Below are 21840 nucleotides of genomic sequence, written 5' to 3'. Positions count from 1 at the left end.
CTAGACATCTTCACCCACTAACACACTAATTTGATAATTTTGGTTACTTACCCAGCATGTCTTTTAAACCAGCGCTCGTCATCGTCGACGTACAGGAAGACTTCAGCCCGCCAGTAAGCACCCACCATTCGCATGGCTGCCTCCAAGTTGACAAGCTTAGAACGGAGCGCTCGCAGTAACAGGTGGACGCGACATCGTCCCGACCATCAACGAGTTCCTCACATACCCGTTTGCTCTCAAAGTCGCGACGAAAGACTTCCATCCCCAAGACCACGTCTCCTTCGCCTCGAACCACTCTCCGCCGAACAACAAGCCTTTCGAATCCACCTTCACCATCAAGAACCCGAACAACCCAGAGGAGACGCAGGAGACGCGGCTATGGCCAGACCACTGCGTGCAGGGCACTAAAGGCTCCGAGCTGCTGCCAGAACTGCACGTCAGCAAGGTGGACCACATAGTCGAGAAGGGCCAGGACAAGCGCGTGGAGATGTACTCTGCGTTCGCGGATCCGTTCAAGCGCCCATCTGTGGCCAAGAGCGATCTTGCAGAGACACTGCGCAAGGCCGAAATCACCGACGTCTATGTCGTCGGCCTCGCAGGCGATTACTGTGTCAAGTACACTGCGATTGATGCACAGAAAGAGGGCTTCAAAACGTGGGTAGTCGGCGATGCGACAAGGGCAGTCGATCCGTCAGCAATGGATGAGGTCCACAAGGAGTACGAGAAAATTGGAGTGACGGTTATAGCCAAGGACGATGCACAGGTGCAGAGGGTCAAGGAGCAAGTCCAGCGGACTCAGGACCAGGACGCGAAGGATGCAAGCAAGGCCGGCGAGAGTGTGCTGGACTAGACGACAGTCATGAATGCCTGATAGTAATCGAATCTAAGGTGTCTTGCCAGATGTTTGGCGATGTGCACCCCTTGACAGCGACGTCATCGCCATGAATCCTTCTCGCGCCCGGTTCTCCCGGAATGCGGACGCGTAGCATTCAAGATTATCATCGCGCGACATCCGGGCCGGCCCCCACTGTATGTAGTACCACTGTTCCTGGAATCGCAGGTCCTGGGTATTCGGAAGAATAGTCGTGCTCCGAGCCGTGCCGCATGCGCGTGTCGCGTACTTCGCATCTATGGCGGCGCTTTGGCATGTGCCGACTGCGGGGCATGGGGCAGCAGGCTTGCAGAACACAGCCTGGCGATCGCTATATTAGGCCCAGTCAGCTGGATGCTCAAAAGACTGCATGCTGTGTCGCCTGGCGCCCTGGACCCCTCACTGCACGCCCTTCCACGGTAGAGCGTTGTTGATGTTTACAGTTTGCTGCTAAACAGGTCCAACGCGCGGGGTCGCTAGTTTTTGTGAAGCGCCCATCGTCATTGCTGCGACTAAGCTCACCCTCGCCGGCACCCGAAGCACCAAGACATCCTCTGCCGGTACTTCGCTGCCTGCTTCTGCCCGCCTCACCTCCACCACTTTTCCCTTTCTCTCCCTCTGCGGCCTGTACTCACCATGCCGCACCTACCTATAGTCTCCAAACACCGGCGGTCGTCGCTCACCAGTGCGTCATCTCCCGAATTCCGGCCGTACCGAAGCTGATGCAAGTTTGAATGTTTAGGTAGCCGCGGGTCTTCCATAGACGAGACACGACGACACGAGGGCGGCGACGAGACGACCAAGGAGGACGAGACCGTCATGGATTCCGAGCAGGGCAGCATGCTCTCCCATATCATATCCCAACTGCGACCCGGCGCCGACTTGAGCCGCGTCACGCTTCCTACCTTCATCCTCGAACCGCGGTCGATGCTGGAACGCATAACAAAGTGTGTAGCGCATCTAGGCTTGGCGACGGGTGCATAGGCTGACTATCAGGCAGCTTCATGGCACATCCGGAGACACTTCTCCCTATAACCAAGGTGGAAGACCCCGTACAGCGATTCGTAGCAGTGACAAAGTTCTACCTGAGTGGTTGGCACATCAAGCCCCCGTATGCATCTCCGCCGTCTTCTTGCGCCCACAAGCAACAACTGATGTGACCTAGGGGAGTCAAGAAGCCGCTCAACCCCATCCTGGGTGAAATCTTCACAGGCTACTGGGACTACCCAGACGGCACCAAGGGCTACTACATCTCCGAACAGACGTCGCACCACCCGCCCAAGTCGAGCTACTTTTTCATGGCCCCCGAGCACAACATCCGCATAGACGGCACCCTCAAGCCTCGAAGCAAGTTCCTCGGCAACTCAGCGGCGAGTATGATGGAGGGCATCGCAGTTCTGCGGCTACTAAATACCGGCGAGCGATTGTAAGTCTAGCGCATGAACACCACATCTTGAGGCTCACGACAGGTAGTTTCGTCACTCAACCCAACATGTATGCGCGCGGCATCCTCTTTGGGACGATGAAGTACGAGCTTGGCGACCACGCATACATCCGCTGCCCCGAGACCGGTCTCACTGCCGATCTCGAATTCAAGACCAAGGGTTACTTCAGTGGGTCCTACAACGCTATCGGTGGCTACATCAAAGACTCCAGCGGCAAGAACCTCTACGAGCTCTCGGGTCAGTGGAACGAGGAGATGTACATCAAGGATTTGACAGTAAGTTCTTCACTCTTGCAGGGTCAGAATATGTACTGACGATTTGTAGACTGGCAAAAAGGAGCTCCTGTTCGACGCAGCACATACCAAACATACCCCACCGTCGGCTCGACCTCTCGAGGAACAAAACGACCGTGAATCGCAAAAGCTCTGGCACGATGTGACCGAGGCTGTGAAGCGGAGAGATCAGGACGTCGCAACCGATGCCAAGGCTAAGATTGAAGACATGCAAAGGCAGGAAGCTGCGAAAAGAAACAGCGAAGGTGTAGACTGGCACCCACAGCTCTTCAGACGCGTAAAGGGCGGCAGTGGTGGCAGCGAAGAGGGCGAAGAAGACCTCGACTGGATCATTAATGCAAAGATGTCAGTACCCCGCAAACCCCCTGTATGTGTTTTGTGCTAACAGGATGTAGTGATGGCAAGACGCCTGACGAGGTCGTCAAGCAGATCCTTCAGATCTACGCGATCCTCCCGGGTCAGAAGCCAGACAAACAATTCAACATCCCATCGCGAGCGAGTGAAGCGCATCTACCACAGGCACAAGGAGCTGTACAACCAGCGGAACAAGTGCCCGTTGGACAGTCAGCACAGTCTACGGAAACGTTGCAGCCAGTACCGTCCGAGCCTACAAGCGTGCAGTCGCAGCCAGTGACACAACACGAACAGCAGAGCGTAGGTCTTCCCAGCAACTTCGACGGAACATCGACTCATGCCCCGCCCTTCAAAAACAGCAGCATCCCCAGCAATCCTAGCAACCCACCTATGCCACCTCTCGAAAAGCCCTATTCGCAACCAAGTGCGATCTCACCCGAGAACCGTGAGGCCTTCGCCAAGGAACTGCCTCCCAGCAAACTCCTTAATTCCAACCCCGAACCAGAGCCACGAAAGGACGATCTCCTGCGGAGGACCGATAGTGAGACTCAGGAGGACGATGAGTTCCATGATGCACAATCGTGAGTTCTTTTTCCGAGCTCTCGTTGGCTCCGCTATCGATACCTACTACCGTAATCTGGTATCTTCTTTCTTTTTGTTGTCATGGGTCAAGGCTCACGATCCTATCTATAGAGTTCTCGAATTGAAAGAATCCAAGAAACGCTGCGGCGGCGGATGCTTTTCAACCTGCATCCCATCATAGAATTACCCCAATGCGGCCTTCATTTTATCCCGTGTCTCTAGCCTGGTAACGGGTTGTGGTTGGATGGATGGTGGCATCGAATGCATTTCTGGAAAGTACTAACCCATGTTGGTTTGCGCAATGAACTAGTTTGTGAATGATGCAGTTTGGGCGGTGTTGCCTTGGGATGCCTAGATCATGTCCGGGGATGGCAAGGCTGCAGCCACGTTTTGGGACAAAGTGGGGTTGGTGGCGTTGCACCAAGGGTGCACGCCTAATCCGAAGACCCCATAATCCCGCCGTGCCGCCCTAGATACTCCACAAGCTTCTTTTAATAAGAGCTCGAGTTCCAACCTTCTGTTCTGATACCAGCTTGTGTTTTATTCATCATTCATCATTCATCATGGGCTCCTTCGATTGTTACTGTATCTTATGCTCCATCTGCATGAACATTGGCGCCATCAGGATTGGATCGAGAAATGGCAAGTCTTTGCGCAAGCGAGATCGCGCGATGGATATAAGAATGGGAAGACGTACTGGGAAGAAGGTGGGACGCGGATTTGTGTACAGCGACGATGAGGACGAAGAAATGGAAGATGCGATCGACCCCGAAGCCGTTGAGAAGCAACGCATCGAACAGCAAGAACAGGAGGAAGACGATGCAGATTCGGATTACGAACCTTCCTCGGATTCTTCTTCGGACGACACGAAATCTATCGATAGCAACGACTCCGACTTACTTACGAGATCATCCGAGATATTTGACGTCGCTCTTCGACCCCGTACCCCCGAGCCTGAGCCTGTGGAAGAACTCGATGATGGAAGTTGGTCGCAAGATCCCGAGTTGGACATTAGCGATGAGTGGGGTCTTGACAATTATGCCAGTACCGAGAACACTGAGGACAACAGTTTTGATCCTAGACTCATCGGACTCGACGACGTCAAATGGATTAATCGGGTCCGCGCACTGGCACTCAATTCCGAGCGGAAAGCCTACATATCCGGTAGAGGCCGCTACTACGACTATGGCTCTCTAGATATCGAAGGGCCTGGAAGAGATCCCAATGATCCGGGCGAAGGTTCTTTGAACATCACGAGCTACGCGAGTGGGGACGAACAACAAGCTTTTCCATTCCACGAGGCATGCTTCGACATTCTCGCAAAGAGCATAGGACTTGAGAGCAGAGATATTAATAAGCATGTGATGTTGAGAACGTTTAGCGCTCTTCTTGCAAACGAAAGACCAGTTTTGGATGTGGACTATCAGGTCTTTTCGGGCAACGAGCAATTTTGGCATAATGGAGCGGGATCGGAGTATGAAGTGTGCGATCCTTCCCCCCGACCTGCTCTCCAAGAAAGTATACAAGACATCCTACCCGCCAACATTTTCGGTGCGAGTCCGCAGTTGGCAAATCTAGCGCACAAGGTGCGAACGGATCCAATTGCAGTCCTCCCGTACGACCTGCTTCTCGAAATCCTTGGATATGTTGACTCCAAAGCCATGCTTTCGCTCATGCAAGCTTCGCATCACGTCAACAGCGTCACTCGCGAAGCCGCATTCTGGAAACATATGGTACGCATGCGTGTATTGCCATGGTTCTACGAGTTGCGTTACTTCGTGGAGACTGCGACCACCGATGCGCTCGACTACAAAGGTCTTTTTCTCTGGGTGGATGCATCGACTCGTCCCAGGTTCGGCATCCAGGGACCCCTCATGCACATCGCAAATCGACGCCGGATCTGGGGCTGCTGCCAGCCAGTAGCCTCGCTCTACAAGAAAGCAACTGGGCCGGTCGAGCCCGCTGAGCCGGCAGACTCGGACGAAGCAAAGGCGATTCTAGACAGCTCCGTATGCTTGCACATGCCCATGACCATGTATCCCCCGCCAGCTCAGACCGAGACCGTTTCGGCACAGTTTATTCACTCTTGGAATGAGATTACTCATCGTGCTTGCGTTTTGGACACCTACTGGCGCCAGATTAACAACAGCCACGACTACTTAGTGGGCATCTCCGTCACCTTGGGTGACCAAACAAGACTTTTTGGCAGCTCTGATGGATTTACTGGACTTCCGTTTCATCTTGATCGTGGGGAGTGGATAAAGGAGATCGTCTGCTGTATCGAAGATATTGTGAATCAGACCGGGCCTCATGGGAAGCCTGAGGATCCTTGGCCATCCAAGACTGCTATGATCAGCGGTATCTCTGTACGCTGGGCTCACCATCTCCGAAGAAAACTATACTAATTAGAAGTAGGTGACACTGAATAGTGGGAGAAAAAAAGGCTTGCACCAGAGTTACGCTGGTGTACGGAGGCCGTTTCAAGTGTTGGATGGCATGCATTTAGTAGGAATGACGGGTCAAATTGCTCCGGTGAGTTGCCAAATGCTGCAGCCGTCTGCGCTACTCTACAGGCATCTACTGACCTCATTGCAAGAATGGAGCTATCTCACGTCTCGGTCTTCTTCAAGCATGCAGACCGGACTCAGCACCACTCGCTCAGCCGCGATACACATCCGTTCAGCAGATGGCATGGGGAAAGCTTGGATCATCGCTACCCTACGACCATATTGGTCAAAGGTATCCTCAACAGGCTTCAGTCTGGGCGCATCCTACGATCCATTTCGAGTCCTTTCCCACTCCCATTCACCCCATACCATACGAACTCCCCGAGGATATGATGCCCAACGATGTGTTCATGTGGAGCAAGAAAAACACAGGTATTGAATGTTTTCAGCCCGTTGCAACGAGTATCTCCATGCCTCACGATTCGACCGAAGAATCCATGCAATCGACCAGCGCAAGCTCCGCAACGACCGCTCTACCCAGCTCTCTTCCTGCAACCAACACGTCGCCACCGTCCTACCAACTCCACACCGGTATCGATATCGTCGGCATCAACCCCGGCCCGCACGACATGTGGGGTAATCGCGGCCGCAGCGTCGGCTCTCGCGGACCCGTCCTATGTCAATCCCCCAAATGGGCGCACGACATGACTGAGCCTCTCCAAGAATCCCTCAAAGCCGCATGGCAAGATATGAATAAGATAGGCGGCGGTCCACACCCTTACCAACTACAAAACACCGTCACATTCCCACTGAACCAGGAAGACATCACTGAAGTCCACGTCGAGCAGCAGTACCGCGCTCTGAAACTCGTTACGCAGAGTGGTCGGGTTGGCTACTTCGGGGAGCCGGATATGCGCGATTGGTTCGTGAGGAAGGCGGTGGGTGGAGAGCGGATCGTGGGAATCAGTGCGTGTTTTGGGGCGTTGGGGGGTTGGAGTGAGTCGGCGAGGATGTGGGGTCATCTGAAGTTGAGTCGCGTGGGGGTGGTGTTTGAGAGGGTTGATGGGGAGGGGAGGGTGATTGGTAAGGAGGAAGAGAAGGAGATGAGGGAGAAGGGTGTGGTGTTTGAGGAGGGTAAGGTTGTCATGTGCTCAGAGTAGAAGTGTGTTGGCGTGGTAGTAGAACTCCAGTATGGTGTTTTGCGCAATGTGATGCCGAGCTAGTTCACGCATTTGGGTAAATAGTTTTTTCACAGATTTAGTAGGTACATTTCTCTGGGTCAATTCCTTATCAACATCATAACGTGTCCTTCCATATACCGCGGTCCAACGTATGATTGGATTTTCCTCATCGAGCACTTCGAGATCACAACAAGGAATACAGAATGCAACGCAGGAGGCGGTGACAGCGCACATATACGGCCATCAGACGTAGTTCGCTATGGATGATCCTAGTAATATGCCAGGGACGAACCTCGTCGCACGACAAATCCAGGCTCTAATCACAACATCTCCGGACCGGCACGGAGACAATTTACAATCTGCCAACTCCTCACCGTTCAGTACAGCAAGCCAATTGAGAACGTCGCGGACCTGAAGATCAATGTTGTCGCGTCCACGATGATGCGTCGTTCCCCACGCGCGATAAGGTTCGTGCTTGAGGGTCAGTGACATCATCCCTCGCGAAAATGCCTGGGCAGCGCAGCTAAACACAGCCTACTTCTGACAAGGTTGCGCTATCCAGATCTGCCACGTTGATCCGCGCTTTCTCTTGGTACGCGTCTTGGACAAATACCGCAGAAGTATATACATTGCGACTTGCAGCCGGAATGAGCTCGTCGTGGTTGCCGCTCGACGACAACGACGCGATGCACGACCCGCTTGAGGAGCTGCGCAACCCGCGTCAGGCCAAAGATGACGTTTTGAAGTATTTGAAAGAGGAGGTGCTGAAGTTGAACTTTTATCGCGCGCATATGCTGTATTTCGTCGTCGTTATCGCGATCTCCTCGGTTATCGTATATGGGCAGGGTCTCGCTGATGGGCCCAGAGAATATGGAGATGCGCATGTGACTTACACCGACGCGCTGTTCTTGTGCACCAGTGCTATGACAACTACAGGTAAGTGTCTTCCCCGTCCTCTGGGTTTGTGTGAACCGAATACTAATCGATGCAGGGCTCAATTCGGTAGACCTCGGAGATATGTCCGGCTTCCAGCAAGCGACCTTCGCCGTGCTGCTAATGATTGGCAACATACCATTTGTATCGACAGCTGTGGTACTCATCAGAAGAGCACTCTTCCGGAAAAAGATGGCAGATGTCGTCAAACATTCGCACACGATGCAAAGACTCGTGCAAGATATCGAGAACAGCCATTCAGATCACAACGAAAGCAGCAGCAGTACCGGAAGCCTGCGCCAGCGACCGAATGCAAAACAAGGCCAGACAGGAAAGAAAGTGCAAGAAGAGAACGAGGAGCCGCCACAAGCAAAAATGTATCCCAAGTCTAGAAGACGCACATATCACTACGAAACCGGTTTTGGCTTCATACCAACACCCTGGGAAATGAAGTCCGCTCGCAACTTCTTCAGCCGCATTCTGGACCGCTTCTCGACAGAATTGAAACCCGAGAAACACGACTACGTCTCCTTCAAGCCGCATCTCGACTCCAAGGGTCGCTTTCGCGAGCTCAGTGAGCAAGATCGCATGGAACTTGGGGGTGTGGAGTATCGCGCACTCCAAGCTCTGTTGCTTATCCTGGTCGGCTATCAGATCTTCTGGTACCTGCTTGGTATCACTTTCTTGATACCGTACGCATATCGCGACGATACCAAGAGTACATTGTATCAAGAGCAGCCAGGTGCCATCAACCCAGGATGGTGGGCCTATTTTGCGACGGTCACGGAATTCTCTAATGGTGGACTCAACGTACTCAACGCTAATTTCGTTCCCTTCAGCGGCAATGCGTATGTTTTGCTTGTGGCTGCATGTCTCGCGTTCGCTGGTCAAACGCAGTTCCCGATTCTACTCCGCATCACGATATGGGTATTAAAGAAGATACTGCCAAAAGAGTCTCGTATCAGGAACACGATGCAATTCCTTCTGCAGCATCCGCGACGTTGTTTCATATACCTTTTCCCCAAGCGCGAGACAGTATACCTCTTTCTTGTTCAGCTCGGCATCGATATCACTGCCTGGCTTTGCTTCGAGATATTGAACATCGGCATGCCAGATGTCGAAGCTCTATCCACTGGCGCTAGAGTGGTAGACGGACTCTTCATGGCCAGCGGACTACGTACTAGCGGCGCATACATCATCAACATGAGTTCGCTGGCACCTGCATGCTTGGTGGCTTATTTGGTCATCATGTACATCTCGATCTACCCCATGACGTTGGTACTGCGGAAGACGAACACGTACGAGGAGAAATCGATCGGACTGGAAGAGAATGACAGCAGCGCCGCTGGCGTAGCATCACATCTACAAAAGCAGCTTGCTTACGACATCTGGTTCCAGTTCTTTGTCTTCTTTCTCATATGTATCATTGAGCGAGGTCACATTCTCGACGCATCACCGGGATTCAGCGTCTTCTCGATATTATTCGAAGTCACATCGGCATATGGCACTGTCGGCTTGAGTCTCGGTGTACCGGGAAAGAACACCAGTCTATGCGGCGACTTTGCCAGCTTGAGCAAAGTCGTCTTAATGGCTGCTATGCTACGTGGGAGACATCGTGGACTACCTCTGGCGATCGACAGAAGCATTCTTTTACCCGGCGAAGAGTTGATGCGTCGCATGGATCAAGAGTACAGCTCGAGGGGCACAGAGGACCCACAAGAAGAGGCAGAGCTGAGAGATGACATTGAATCAAGTGGTGAGCAACAAAAGAATGGTGGAAAGGGCGACCAAGATCCCGAAGACAGGAGAGGGTCGCAACCGGACAACGAGGCTGGTCAGGAAGGGGCGGGAGAGACAGTCGCAGAGTCCAACCCCTGATGAAGAAGGGCCGCAAGCACAGTGCAGCCGTGGTCCCCTCGGGAGTACTGTCGGCCAAACATCACCCCAGATAGCCACAACGATTACGTTGATACAGTCACGAGAGTCAGCTGACCCAACGACTCTACGGTCCGACACAATCCTTTGGGAGTCACGCGTTACACACGCATTAGGCGACTACACCGACGCAGGCTTTCCTATCGCCTTATGCACCACCAAACCTTCGGTCACACTTCCAGAACCCCTCACTCATGCATGTCGCGGATATGACCGAACCCACGGCTTCAGCCTGCGACGTCATCTTCCCCCTCAGCCATGCATACACAGATTCTATCAGCCCTACAAGGCATGCGAATCCATCGCGCGCATCCATCGCTCACACGCCACAGTTATGCGCCTCGAAACTAAGGCGCTCACAGATCCCCACCAGGTCTCAAACCCAGTTCGCATGAATACCGCCAATGCGACCCTGACCGACTCCACTGGACCGGAATCCAACGCACATCCCTGACACTTGCCGGAGCGTAGATCTGCATTAGGACTTCGGCATATGCGCTGACCGGGGACATGGAAATTGACTCGTTTGCTTCCAAGCTAGGGGGCGTGGTGGGGATGAGGGAGGATCTCTGGTCGATGAGATGGCGTGTTTACAGGGGGGGCCACAGGAAAGGGATCATGGAGGAAGGGTAAGGCAGCAAGGCATGAATATCGGGAAATTAGCAACAGAGCACTGGTACTATGTAGATGGCTGGGATGTCGTCTAGTTGGACGGATGGACGGGCTGTGGCGTTGTGCGTTAGGATCGGTGGGATGCGAGTCAAATGACGTTCGCGGGATGGGCGGGAGATGCGCAGGGCTGACATGGGGTCGAGCGTCAGACCAGCAACAAGAATAGGAACACGGGATACCGATTTTTTTTCTCTCTCGCAAACCCGTCGCGTCTCTTAGTAAGACGAATGTGATTTGGAATTCTCATGGTCCTACTCCGGTCTATGACGAGGCTGTCTATATGCACATCGCCAAAGACGACACACGCGTGTATTGCATGCACCCCTGCTTACGTATGCGAAACCCACCAACAGCACGTCAACTTTCCACTCTGCCGTTTCGCACTCCGAGTACGTCGTGTGCGAACATCGTCAAAGCGACATCGCCATCTACACGCACACACGATCTTGACAGGTGCATCTGACGCCCACGCCCGCCGTTACCAAACCGTTGTGCCGCGCAAAGCCAACTAGTGCGGTCCCAAACGTTTCACCTACCAAACACGCAGCGAGTCAGGCTTCACCGCACCGCACTGGTACCGGCAGCGACAACGGCAGCGGCAAAGAAGGAAATCATCCTACGATTACAACGGTATGCTAGTTGGAAAAGGACAGATAGTGCAGATGTGCGTTCGCGTTCGCTTGGTAAGTTCCGTGATGTGGTGTTCTGTGCCTTGGAGTTTTGGCACCGGTGGCTGTCATGGGCGGGCCTTGGAAGCAAGGCTGCCGCTGTCAGATTAGTTATTTGGACGAGGAATCTGCTCATAAGCGGATAAATGTGAGTAAGAGGTTGATTGTGCGCAAGGTGTTCGTTGCTCGAGTGTGCGGAGGTGGAAGTGGCCATGTTGTCGTTGATGCCGTGATCTAACTCGAGATTCTGCGATTATCTTCATCTCCAAGACTCAATATCTTAACATGCCTTCGATATTATACTACGGACAAGAGGAAGTTCACAAAAGGTAAAGGAGAAGGTAGTCGTGTTTGACATGCTCGCTTAACCGCCTGTATTAGGCAAACATCAGGCGTAAGCGAAATGTCAGGAACATGTGGTCGTCAAGGGTATGCTCGTTGAAAGTCCATACCATGATGAAGTGTCTTGAAGATGTGGACTAGTAATGTGGATATTCTTCTGTATTGACTACCGCTACCATCTACCGTGTAGAACAATGCTGCAAAACTCTTCAAAAAGTGAAGCGCCCAGATACCCGTTGATGCTATGCGCCAAGACCAAAATTCCAAATGCTGAACGCCTGAGTAAAGATCCGAAACAACAAGTGTCTCATATGCCATGCTAAACCATACCGCTCTTGACATATACCACCGAGGACGTTAAGACAGTAATATGAAGAAAAGGGTTGATTGAATAGCGAATTAACGAAAGTAGAGAAGAGGAGAAAAGAGTCATTTGCCAATGCCATAACCGCATTCCATGCCTAATGCCACGACCCAGGAAGTGATCTAACAAGTACAGGAATGCAAAGATGATGGACATTTATTTCCTATCGTCGTTGAGGAGGCTAGCGATGGGCATGTTGTCCCTGGGCGCAGAGCTCCACGTACCAGCCCTTGGGCGGCCAGAGGAAGGAACAGGCATGGGCAGAACGTAAGGCATGCGCTCTGGGGCTGAAACGGCGCTAATGTTCATGGGGTTCATCGGGCTGTAGTGCTTGGCTGGCTCGCTGTGGGCGGGCGAGATGTAGCTCGGGAAGGGAGAGGGCTTGAACATGGGGTTGTGCATGATGCTACCATCGGGCGAGGCATCGGGAGTTGGAGGGCGGACAGCGTTGGAGCCGTTGCGCCAGATCTCCTCGAGCTGGGCGGGGGAAACATCCGCACCGTAGTCGGCAGCGACGGTAGCCCAGAATTGTTGGCGGCGGGCTTCGTAGATGGAGCGGAGACGGTCGGTGTCAACGATCTTGGGCTGGTGGGCCACTTCGGTGTTGATACGGAGACCGTTGTAAGGCTCCGGGGATCCACGGGGAGTAAGGGTGCGGGGCTTGGGAAGGAGGATCTTGTGCTGGGAGCGGCCGGGAGAGGTGGTGATGGAGTTGGCGCGGACATGGGGACTGCCAGTGTAGCTCATGGGCGAGCTGTGGCGGGAGGATTGAGAGTAGGCATCCTGATCCATGGCCATGGAGTAGACCGGAGCAGTACCGGAAGAGCTGCAAGAGGCGTTGGAAGAGACCGAGTTGTTGCGCTTGCGGCGGTGGCTACCGTGCGAGAGCTGATGGTAATGCAGGCGGCATGCAAGCTCGGTCTTCTTGAGGTGAGCAGCAATGTGCTTGTAAGGCATCTTTTGCATGCGGGTCTGAAGAAGGTAGTTCTCCTAGATATTGTAAGTATATAGTGGATGCTGATGAGTGCAACTGGTGGACATACCTCCTCTTCGGACCAAGACCTGTTACCACCGGCTGACATCTTCCTAGCGCGGAGGCTGGAAGGGTCAGGAGACTGAGAGTTCATCTCAGGAAGAGGGGAGAGGATCTGGGGCTGGTGGTGAAGCATGTTGTAATCGTTGTGTTGCTGAGCTGATAGTATGTTGATGTTGATGTTGCTGATTGGAGTACTTGGCGTAGAAGAAGTCGTTGATTCGTGTCCACTAGGGATGTCTGTTCGTCGTGATCGAGGCTGGCTCTGAAAAGAAAGTATTACACGGTGTGTCGGTAAAAAAGTAATTGCTCAGCAATGTTGGTAAAGTTGATTAAGTGAATGTAGTGCAGCCCAAACCAGTGGGAAGTAAAAGAGAGTATTACAAGGCTGCTAAAAAACAAAAGACAGATGCCGATTGAACAGATGCGGTTGAAGCCTCGAAACTTGGGGCACTCGGGCAGTTATAGAGTTTGGACAGAGGTCAAGAAACGGGTCGGTCAGTGGTCACAGACCAAGTCGATTAGCAGTGGCAGTTTCTGAGATTGGCAACGTTTTCAAACCGTCGCTTCTGCAACTCGATTCCTGATCGGCATCATGGGGCAAAGACGGTGTTCGCAGCCAAAATGTTTAGAAGAACCTTGACACGAGACATGTTAAGCCGGAAGTGGAACGGACATGAAGACGCATACGAAATCGCTGCCTGGGGCTCTGAAGATCTAGAGCGGGATGCATAAGGTCCTCAGCCTCATCGGGACCCACGGGGGCAGTTTCAAAACCGCGCGCGTCGGACTTGGTGCAGTTTTGACGGAGCGCGAGGTTTGACAATGTTTGGAAAGCTGGAAACAAGCAGCGACCAGTGCCGAAGCGACGGCGGGCGCTAACGCAGAACGTGCTGTGACAGGCTGCGGGGGGGACTGTGCGCCGGCGGTCGCCCATTGCAGAGACAAACAACATTGGCAACGAGCTTTGAAGCACTTCTCAACGACGATGCCTCAGACACTTTGCTACGAATCTGCTCCATGTGAATAGGGCCGAGCAGACGGTGAGTGGAGATGATTCGCAACACACAAGAGTGCAGATGACGACGCTGTGAGACAGGCGAAACGAGTACGTTCGGATGGGTCGTGTTCCGCCTACAGCATCAACACGTCAGGCAACTCGTAAGGCCGAAGCGCTTGGCAGGCCATGTGTGCTGCTATAGGTCGTAAGCGGTAAGGCTGTGGCAGAGCGGTTCTGATCAAACGCTTGTGGCTTGTAGTGATACTGGCGCTGCGTCAGGCGGCTGGAGAAAGAGCTTGGCTTGAATGCGGAGCGGAGCCTGGGTTGAAAAGGCATCCAGGCCCACGGCGAGCAAAGTACTCAGGACGGTCCGGCAGCAGCATATCGATTACCTCACTCCTCTTCCCCGCGCCCAGCGGTGTTGCTGATGAGCGCAAGAGGTCCTTGTTTGGTACCATCGTTGCAAGCCGCTGCTGCAGTGGCCGTGTGGAGAAGACAGGGATGGCTCGCACTCGGCGACGACTGAAGCCGGGCTAAATAGCAGCACAATCTCTGTGGTGGTGAGGGCGCCATTGGCGGGCAAGCGGCAGGTCGTGAGATAGATTGTCGAGCAGAGCAGCCGTCTGACGTGGTCGTGTTTGTGCGACTCTCGCCATGGCGACTTCCCGCTGTGTTGTTGACCGATGATGAGGTTGGAAGGCACGAGCACCACTCGAGGAAAGAGCGGCCGGTCCATGCACGCTGCCCCGCTCCAGCTGCCAGCAACTCCGTCACCACTACGGCACGCCATCTGGCCTGGTAGCGACTCCACGGTGACCTGATCTGGGGTCACTCTACTCGACCCGGCATGGGAATCGCCATGACACTCATGACAACATGCGCTTGTCTCGCCCACTACTCCGCCGGCGCCGTGGCTGTCTGTATACACAGTCATCATGTCGCGACACCCGATCGGGGGCGCTCCGCATCACTCGCATGTATGCTGGACACGCATGAAGCAGTCACGCGCTGCGCACTCTACCTCCGCTGCCCTCTAAGCACTCGTCGCGCTGTCCCCGTAACCTCAAAGCCACCTGTTCATCAGAGCCGGGCCCTAGAGCCTGTTACCCCGCTTCTTGTCTGCAGCGCGTCCCCGCGTATCTATACCTCGACCACCACCTTCAATTCACTAGCGGGCAAGTACTAGTACTTGCCCTCCCCATCTTGGGCGCCGACCCCCGCTAGCATTCGGCCACTTAACCTCACAGCGTCGCCCTCGTCCTCCACCATGATGCCTATGCCTTCCTCCCATTCGCCCGTCTGCTGCCAACCTGACCCTCTTTGTATCCCTTGTACTTGATCAGCGCTCGCACCGACAGGCCATCTGCTTCCTTGGATATCATGATGATCTACTGCCTCCAGTCTGGCCGTCGTACCCTCTGAAAGTGGTCCTGAAGCTGTAATATACGAGCATGACACTACACTCTATAGGCGCATCCTGCTCTCCCCAGTGAAGCTGTCTCGTGCTGCCGCCTGCCTGGCTTAGGTCTTATCGCCCGTCTGCCGCCATGTCGTGAGTCTTTCCACTATATCCGTCTCGTCTTGTCCCCATTCTGCGACTCTGAGATACTTCCCCTACTCGACTCGGTACCTTGCCGCGCGCGCTGACGTTGTGGCCCCCGACAGCTCCTCGCCCTCCACCAAGCGTAGCCTGAAACCGTCGCCCATTGCAGCGAACCCCCAACCGAGCGTTCAGTACTCTGGACAGCCAGAGCTGCCCAGTCTACAGCCAGCGGCGTCATTCACCACGGCGAATCCAGAGGCTCACACTGGCGCTCAACCGCCACTGCCATCTCCTACGAGCCGAAAGCGCAAGTCTGTAACCCTCGGACAGTCCCAGGAACAGATGGCAGGTACTGCAGATAGTGCAGAGGCGCAAGCGAGTAGTGCTGTGTTGCCACCAACGGCTGATGTCGATGCTGCACAGGAGCCCAAGACCAAGAAGAGTCGGACAAATACGCCTTGGACGCCAGCTGAGGAATTGAGATTGAAACAAATGAGAGATGCTGGAAACAGCTGGAGCGAGATCGCAAAGGTGAGGAGAGCGCTTGCCGGATCAGACAACTGCGGTGTTCCCGGAGAACAGTTAGCTGACTTGGCCTTTGGTAGACGTTCCCGCAGCGGACAGAAGGGAGTGTAAAGAAACATTGGTACAAGGTGGGCATGCGACCAGTACTGTTCCACTGCGGACCCTCTAACTGACCCTCAAGGACATGCACTATGCCGAGTTCGCTGAGGACGAAGTGAGTTAGAGGCTCTATCACCGTCCCTTTGAGAGTGTGCTGATGAGTAAGAAGAGCGCCGCGCTGCTTGCCGCCATCAAAGAATACGATGCCAACAAATGGAAGGTCATCGGTCAGAAGGTTGGCAAGCCTGCAAAAGTATGTCTTGATCGACTCCGAACGTAGTCTTCGTGTGCATGAGCTTGTACTGACGTGCACCAGGCATGCGAGCAGTACGCAAAGGAGAATTTTGGCGGCAAGTACTGAACGACACTTATGATCACAGTCTGCATCTTTCCGGAATTAGTGCGGTGGGGCCCGCTTATGATACCAGCTTTCCTATCTTGATCGAGCATCGCATGCGCAAAAGTGCTGTGGGCATCCGTTCGTCCTTCTTGGTGTTTCCGGACGTGGTTCTCGGCAGCGGAGTACACAAGGCATTAGTCGCCTTCTCTTTCCAAAAGATGCTTAGCAGTTTTCGGCAACGCTGACCAATGTTATTGTGTTTCTCCGCGGTCATCCTTTCGCTTCGGGATTTGGTTGTAGTCCTGAGGGAGCTTCCATCCTGGATATAATGTCGAATGTCTTTACTTAGCAATAGTCGGCAATGTATCCATGCCATAACGGATTGTCGCATGTGGGGAGCATCTCAAAGTCTGCCTGTCGAAGCGGCGATTGGCCGATCTTGCTTGTGTTATCGTTTCACGTCAACGAACAGTTGGGAGAGTTGGTTTCGGTAGCCTGCAGCGGTTCGTTGAATGTTTCAACCCCTCGCCACACCACACCTCAACGTTCCGCCTCACCTACTGCCGCACGCAGATCGGCAGAATCCGCCTGGCTATTTGTAGCACACATAGACGACGCGCCTTTGCCGTCAGTGTAGCAATCATGGCGCAGAGGACGATCGTTGTTTTCTTTTTCGTGCGATCAACGGTGTCGTTGGGGCGATCTTGGTCGCGACGCCCACGTGTAACGGCATGAGTTACCCAGAGTCCCAGACGAACGCTCCGGCTATGCTACCGAACCACATCAACGGGCGCGCGATGTGGTCGCGACGCGCTTGCACGAAGCCGTGCCGTAACGTCGACAGTAGATTGCGCGTCGGGGGAACTTGGTCGCCCACAATGCGCCGCAACGCGCTTCTACTCACCGTGTACATGCGCTGCACGCGCTCCGCTCACGACGCAGGCCAGATGACATGGCGGCGTGGCCGCGGTGAAGGGCGCGGTCTGTTGGACGGAGCGTGGTGAGGGCTGCATCGTGCAGTTCCGCGAGCCTATAGTTCGCAATGGCGTGCATCAGCCTAAATGGATAATGCGCCGTTGGTCGAGTACTTGAAGATTGGCAGACTGTCGCTAGGCCTGAAAGTCGTACATGGCGACGGCGGTGAGGTCATAGCGAGGGCTGCAAATGCAGGGAGATCCCAGCCTCCAGCCGGGGAGCGCGTCTGTCGTGAAGTCGTCACGTGAGAGCGGCTGGTGGTGAGGGCGCGCCAGGAGGATGCGGTTGCCTCTTCGGCGAGCGCATCCGTCGTGGCGTACATAGGGCGACCGTGTAGGCAGCGGCACGACGCACTGGACTCGCGATGCCTCATCTCGCCCATGCAGTCGAGAGATGACCTGTATGCGAGGCTTGCGGGCCAGAAGATCGCGGCCGGCTGCGATTCGACGTCGACGCTAAAATCGGGAACTCGCTACTCAGGCGAGCCCGCTGTCGTCCTCGCTTGCTCCTTCTCCCCACAACGCCTCACGCATTCGCCCGCCTCAAACACCTGGCTGCTGTCTCAGGTATACTCTCTCGCAGTGCTCATCTCTACTTGCCACCAGCACTCCGTACACCCGCTGCGTCTGCAGCAGGCCGAAGTGCGTCATCCAATGCGGGCGTCGGGATATTTCTGTGGCTGGTAGATCCCAACTCATGGGGGGTGACGAAGCGCATATAGGGCAGGGTCTGACTCTATACCTTGAAACGGCCCACGCATGAGCCAATCTGAGGCCGTCATGCCTATGCGTTAGAGAACCATGACCGAGAGCCCTGCCATCGCTCGGTCCCACTGCTTACAGGCGGGTGCTACGGCTGCGTAAATGCCGGCATCGACAGCTGTCCTGCCCTGATCCGAGTACCGCTTCTTCGCCAGCAGCATCATGCTTCATGGGGCCCTGAGCCCGGGTAAGGCTCTTCCAGGCATGAAGTGCCGTCGACTGAGGCACCGGGCGTGTATGCCATTGAGATGCCATGAAAAAATGCCATCATTGTCACAGCACCCCTCTGCCAGGCCGTTTGGAAGCACTCGCCTCCGAGCATGACCCGAGCACCTCTCCCGCGCTCCTGGCTCCGTCTGGTAGACTGTGTCTCATCAATCTGGCAGACGGCGCTCGCTCGTGGCGCTGCCTCTTCGGGGAATCGCCTCGAGCCCCTGCCGTCTTGCTAGCCGGTTCAGAACGTCTTCAATGCACATCTCCTGGCCACCACGCTGCGCCAGGATCCCTCCTGCAGCGCCTGCAACGGCGTTGGAGATCTTTCTGGCGGCATTCTAGAAATAAACGACGATGGCATGGACCGCGCACGCCCCGGGCCCCACCGACCCTCGCAAGCCGGGCACAGTACCTCATGCCCATCTCATTTTGCATCAGCAGCCACTCACGACCCACGTCTGCGAGCATTGTACTCGTCCAGATCGCATGCCGGGGGTCCCCTCCTTGTCATTGATCACCGCATTATGCTTGACGTAGAATCAGTTCCTGGGCCTTCCCTACTAAGCTCATTTGGTGCTCCTCAGGAACAGAGCGTCTCGTGGGGACGACCCATTGCTGTACATGCTTGGATCCTGTGTCCGTGTGGCAATCGCACAAGACGGACCGGGCTTTTGAAGGGACCTACTGCCCGAGATTTTTAATGCCTTCTCCCATCAGGCAGGAATCTTATATTCCACGAGCATCCCCAGCCATACGTACTTTTCGTTTGTTCCCTACAAGGCTACAACCTATATTCGACAACCCAGACGCTTAACACACGCGATAAGACCTCGACCGATGGCGCGTTCCCCTAGGCCTTTCTTGCTCCAACATTTGTCAATATAACAAAATTCGAAATACCCAAACGCGTGCGATACAGCCATCGCAACTCCGAACACCAACTCAAACCAGGCATCCTTTTTCTGGCTCAGGTCTCACTGCGGCGGCCTGCCAGAGCAACCTAGCTCTGGTAGTCTCCATGCGTGATCGCAACACTGGCGAGTCCCTATCGAGGCCCTTTCCTCGACTACAGCGTACCAGGCGATGCCGGGGAAGAACATCACATACCGACCTCAAACGTCGAACATCAAAATGTCCTCCATTCCCATACCGGATTGCCTCCGGGATACCACCCTCACTCCTTCCTGCAGCCACACCAGTCTCAAACGCTGCAACATGCCGGCGCCGGCCACCACCCTACCTACACAGACATCGACACACATTCATTACATCAACCCCATCTTCTGCGCCACCACTCCATGTCGCAACACTCGCCATCTTCCTACAACGTGGGCTACCCACCGCCGCCCCAGCAGACCGCCGGACGCAAGCGCAGCCACCAGGACGACTTGCAGCACGAACTGCCTCCGAGCTTAGAGCAACAGCTCAATCCCTACGCACAAGCAACGGGAAGCGTCTCACTACAACACGCGACCCAGGGTTACTCCCTTCAACAGTATCCGCCGCCCGCTCCACAGTCCTCTTTACCTCCCACACATCACCACCATCTGCCAAATACTCATCGCAGTAAGAGACATCACCCGATGGAGGGCCAACCTCCCTCTCCCGCTCAACACCATGGCCCTCCTAGCGTAGTCGGTCAAGAAGGGATGCCCCCGCCAGCGCAACGACCCCGCGGCCCAAAGCTCAAGTTCACGCCCGAGGACGACCAGTTACTCGTCGACCTCAAAGAGAAGAAAAACCTCACATGGAAGCAAATCGCCGACTTCTTCCCTGGCCGCAGTTCTGGCACACTCCAAGTACGGTATTGCACGAAGCTCAAAGCAAAGACCACTGTCTGGACGGATGATATGGTAAGTCGCAACCCTAGTCATGAAACGCGCGACGTCGTGCATCGCATCCACAATCTCCGACATGCTAACCATAACCGGCAATACAGGTGGTAAAGCTTCGCAACGCCATGCAGGAGTACGAGAACGACCGATGGCGCATCATTTCCTCGAAGGTTGGCAGTGGCTTCTCGCCCGCCGCGTGCAAGGACAAGGCCGAGGCACTTGAGGCTGTGGAGTTGGCTGCGCAGGAAGAGGAGGAGGAAGAATCACAACATCGACAACATCAACACCAGGGTGCCTACTCCTCGTCTCAGATGGCAGCTGGTCCCAGCGATCCCGGCGCAAGTTACCAATGACTGGCCGACTCTAACTGCGATGGGCTGGCTGGCCAGTTCGAGGGCTTGCGTGCATGGTGAGAACAAAAATATGAACAACAAGCATGCGCGTATGCGGAAGGGGGACAGTGTTGCGGGGTTTGTGCTGGACACAAACCTGCCTCTCTGTGGTCGATTTCGGCATTTGCAATACTCTTCTGAGGCACACACCAGCCTCCTAATCACTAAACACATTTCCTTTACGACGTACCACGATTTGGGCCAACGGTATACCCTTCCTCTTCCAATACACACTCCTTTACAAATTACCTGCATACTTTGGATACTACGAACGATTATTCCTTCGACGCGCGACACATTCCGAGCGAGTCCAGCATTGCGGTGGCGTTGGGAAAGAGACGGCTCGGGCTGGTATCACATCATCCAGGGAGCTGTTGGAGGTTTGAGTTGATATGGACGGCATTGAGAAAGAGTCGGCCAGCGTTCCGGATACACAACAAGGGTGTAGGGAGTGAAAGAGAAGGAAACGATACCCAGGCAGAGTCGGAAGGGGCGCATTCTCATTGGTCTTTGTTTTACTCGTCACTACATCTTTTCCTTTGTACATCACTGGCGGTATCGTCATATGCTTTTGCTTATTTACATCCACGCATTGCATCTATTCTCTTCTATACATAATCGTTGCTTCTTCTCGCGCGACACAATCTTGCCAGATATCTCCTTCACACTCTGCATGTCTTACTAGACTACGGTCTTCGAGCCAACAACTGCATTTTGCGCTTGGTTCTCAGAATACCCATTTGTAATCTGTGGCTCACATTCATCTCCTACGTCCATCTCTCAAGGCATGACACCCGTCATCTAATGTCAAATACCTGTACCCGGGTCTTCCATCGCAACTTCGATACGCGACATGCGATCGCATGTAAATCATAACCCGCACTTGATATCAATAATTTGGAATGCTATTATGCGCATCATGTTCGCTGATGACCGTGTGTCAATGCCGGGGTTGTGGCTTGTGTCTCAACCACAACTATGGGTTTCAGATCAAGCAGTTTGAGATGCGCATCTGAGACGAGTATGGCCGCGAAGAT

General features: G+C 54.3%; 8 protein-coding genes across 8 annotated transcripts; 7 read left to right on the top strand and 1 right to left on the bottom strand.

Moving 5' to 3' along the window:
• Positions 1-56: 56 nt before the first annotated feature.
• J4E84_004922 (uncharacterized protein) lies at positions 57-850 on the top strand (the record flags this gene model as incomplete). Its single annotated transcript, XM_049387522.1, has 2 exons — positions 57-113; positions 161-850. 2 exons carry the CDS (start codon positions 57-59, stop codon positions 848-850), a joined length of 747 nt encoding a protein of 248 aa, XP_049244500.1.
• Positions 851-1507: 657 nt separating this feature from the next.
• J4E84_004921 (uncharacterized protein) lies at positions 1508-3548 on the top strand (the record flags this gene model as incomplete). The annotated part of the gene is made up of 7 exons (XM_049387521.1): positions 1508-1556; positions 1614-1818; positions 1872-1982; positions 2037-2297; positions 2345-2591; positions 2641-2954; positions 3005-3548. The coding sequence occupies 7 exons, from the start codon at positions 1508-1510 to the stop codon at positions 3546-3548; spliced, it is 1731 nt and encodes a 576-aa protein (XP_049244499.1).
• Positions 3549-4184: 636 nt separating this feature from the next.
• Positions 4185-5950, top strand: J4E84_004920 (uncharacterized protein; the record flags this gene model as incomplete). Its single annotated transcript, XM_049387520.1, is given in 2 exon segments — positions 4185-4191; positions 4209-5950. The coding sequence occupies 2 exon segments, from the start codon at positions 4185-4187 to the stop codon at positions 5948-5950; spliced, it is 1749 nt and encodes a 582-aa protein (XP_049244498.1).
• A 106-nt stretch (positions 5951-6056) lies between these two features.
• Positions 6057-7152, top strand: J4E84_004919 (uncharacterized protein; the record flags this gene model as incomplete). Its single annotated transcript, XM_049387519.1, has 2 exons — positions 6057-6063; positions 6194-7152. 2 exons carry the CDS (start codon positions 6057-6059, stop codon positions 7150-7152), a joined length of 966 nt encoding a protein of 321 aa, XP_049244497.1.
• Positions 7153-7820: 668 nt separating this feature from the next.
• J4E84_004918 (uncharacterized protein) lies at positions 7821-9984 on the top strand (the record flags this gene model as incomplete). Its single annotated transcript, XM_049387518.1, has 2 exons — positions 7821-8109; positions 8165-9984. The coding sequence occupies 2 exons, from the start codon at positions 7821-7823 to the stop codon at positions 9982-9984; spliced, it is 2109 nt and encodes a 702-aa protein (XP_049244496.1).
• Positions 9985-12243: 2259 nt separating this feature from the next.
• Positions 12244-13256, bottom strand: J4E84_004917 (uncharacterized protein; the record flags this gene model as incomplete). The annotated part of the gene is made up of 2 exons (XM_049387517.1): positions 12244-13077; positions 13131-13256. The coding sequence occupies 2 exons, from the start codon at positions 13254-13256 to the stop codon at positions 12244-12246; spliced, it is 960 nt and encodes a 319-aa protein (XP_049244495.1).
• Positions 13257-15667: 2411 nt separating this feature from the next.
• Positions 15668-16648, top strand: J4E84_004916 (uncharacterized protein; the record flags this gene model as incomplete). The annotated part of the gene is made up of 5 exons (XM_049387516.1): positions 15668-15672; positions 15786-16194; positions 16370-16402; positions 16454-16540; positions 16604-16648. The coding sequence occupies 5 exons, from the start codon at positions 15668-15670 to the stop codon at positions 16646-16648; spliced, it is 579 nt and encodes a 192-aa protein (XP_049244494.1).
• A 3226-nt stretch (positions 16649-19874) lies between these two features.
• Positions 19875-20764, top strand: J4E84_004915 (uncharacterized protein; the record flags this gene model as incomplete). Its single annotated transcript, XM_049387515.1, has 2 exons — positions 19875-20429; positions 20516-20764. The coding sequence occupies 2 exons, from the start codon at positions 19875-19877 to the stop codon at positions 20762-20764; spliced, it is 804 nt and encodes a 267-aa protein (XP_049244493.1).
• Positions 20765-21840: the final 1076 nt, after the last annotated feature.

The sequence above is a fragment of the Alternaria hordeiaustralica genome (genome assembly GCF_023758085.1).
Source record: "Alternaria hordeiaustralica strain BMP 2776 chromosome Unknown scaffold_8, whole genome shotgun sequence".
NCBI lineage: Eukaryota > Fungi > Ascomycota > Dothideomycetes > Pleosporales > Pleosporaceae > Alternaria > Alternaria hordeiaustralica.
The sequence above is the reverse complement of the archived record's forward strand: the minus strand, read 5'-3'. Positions and strand labels throughout refer to the sequence as shown.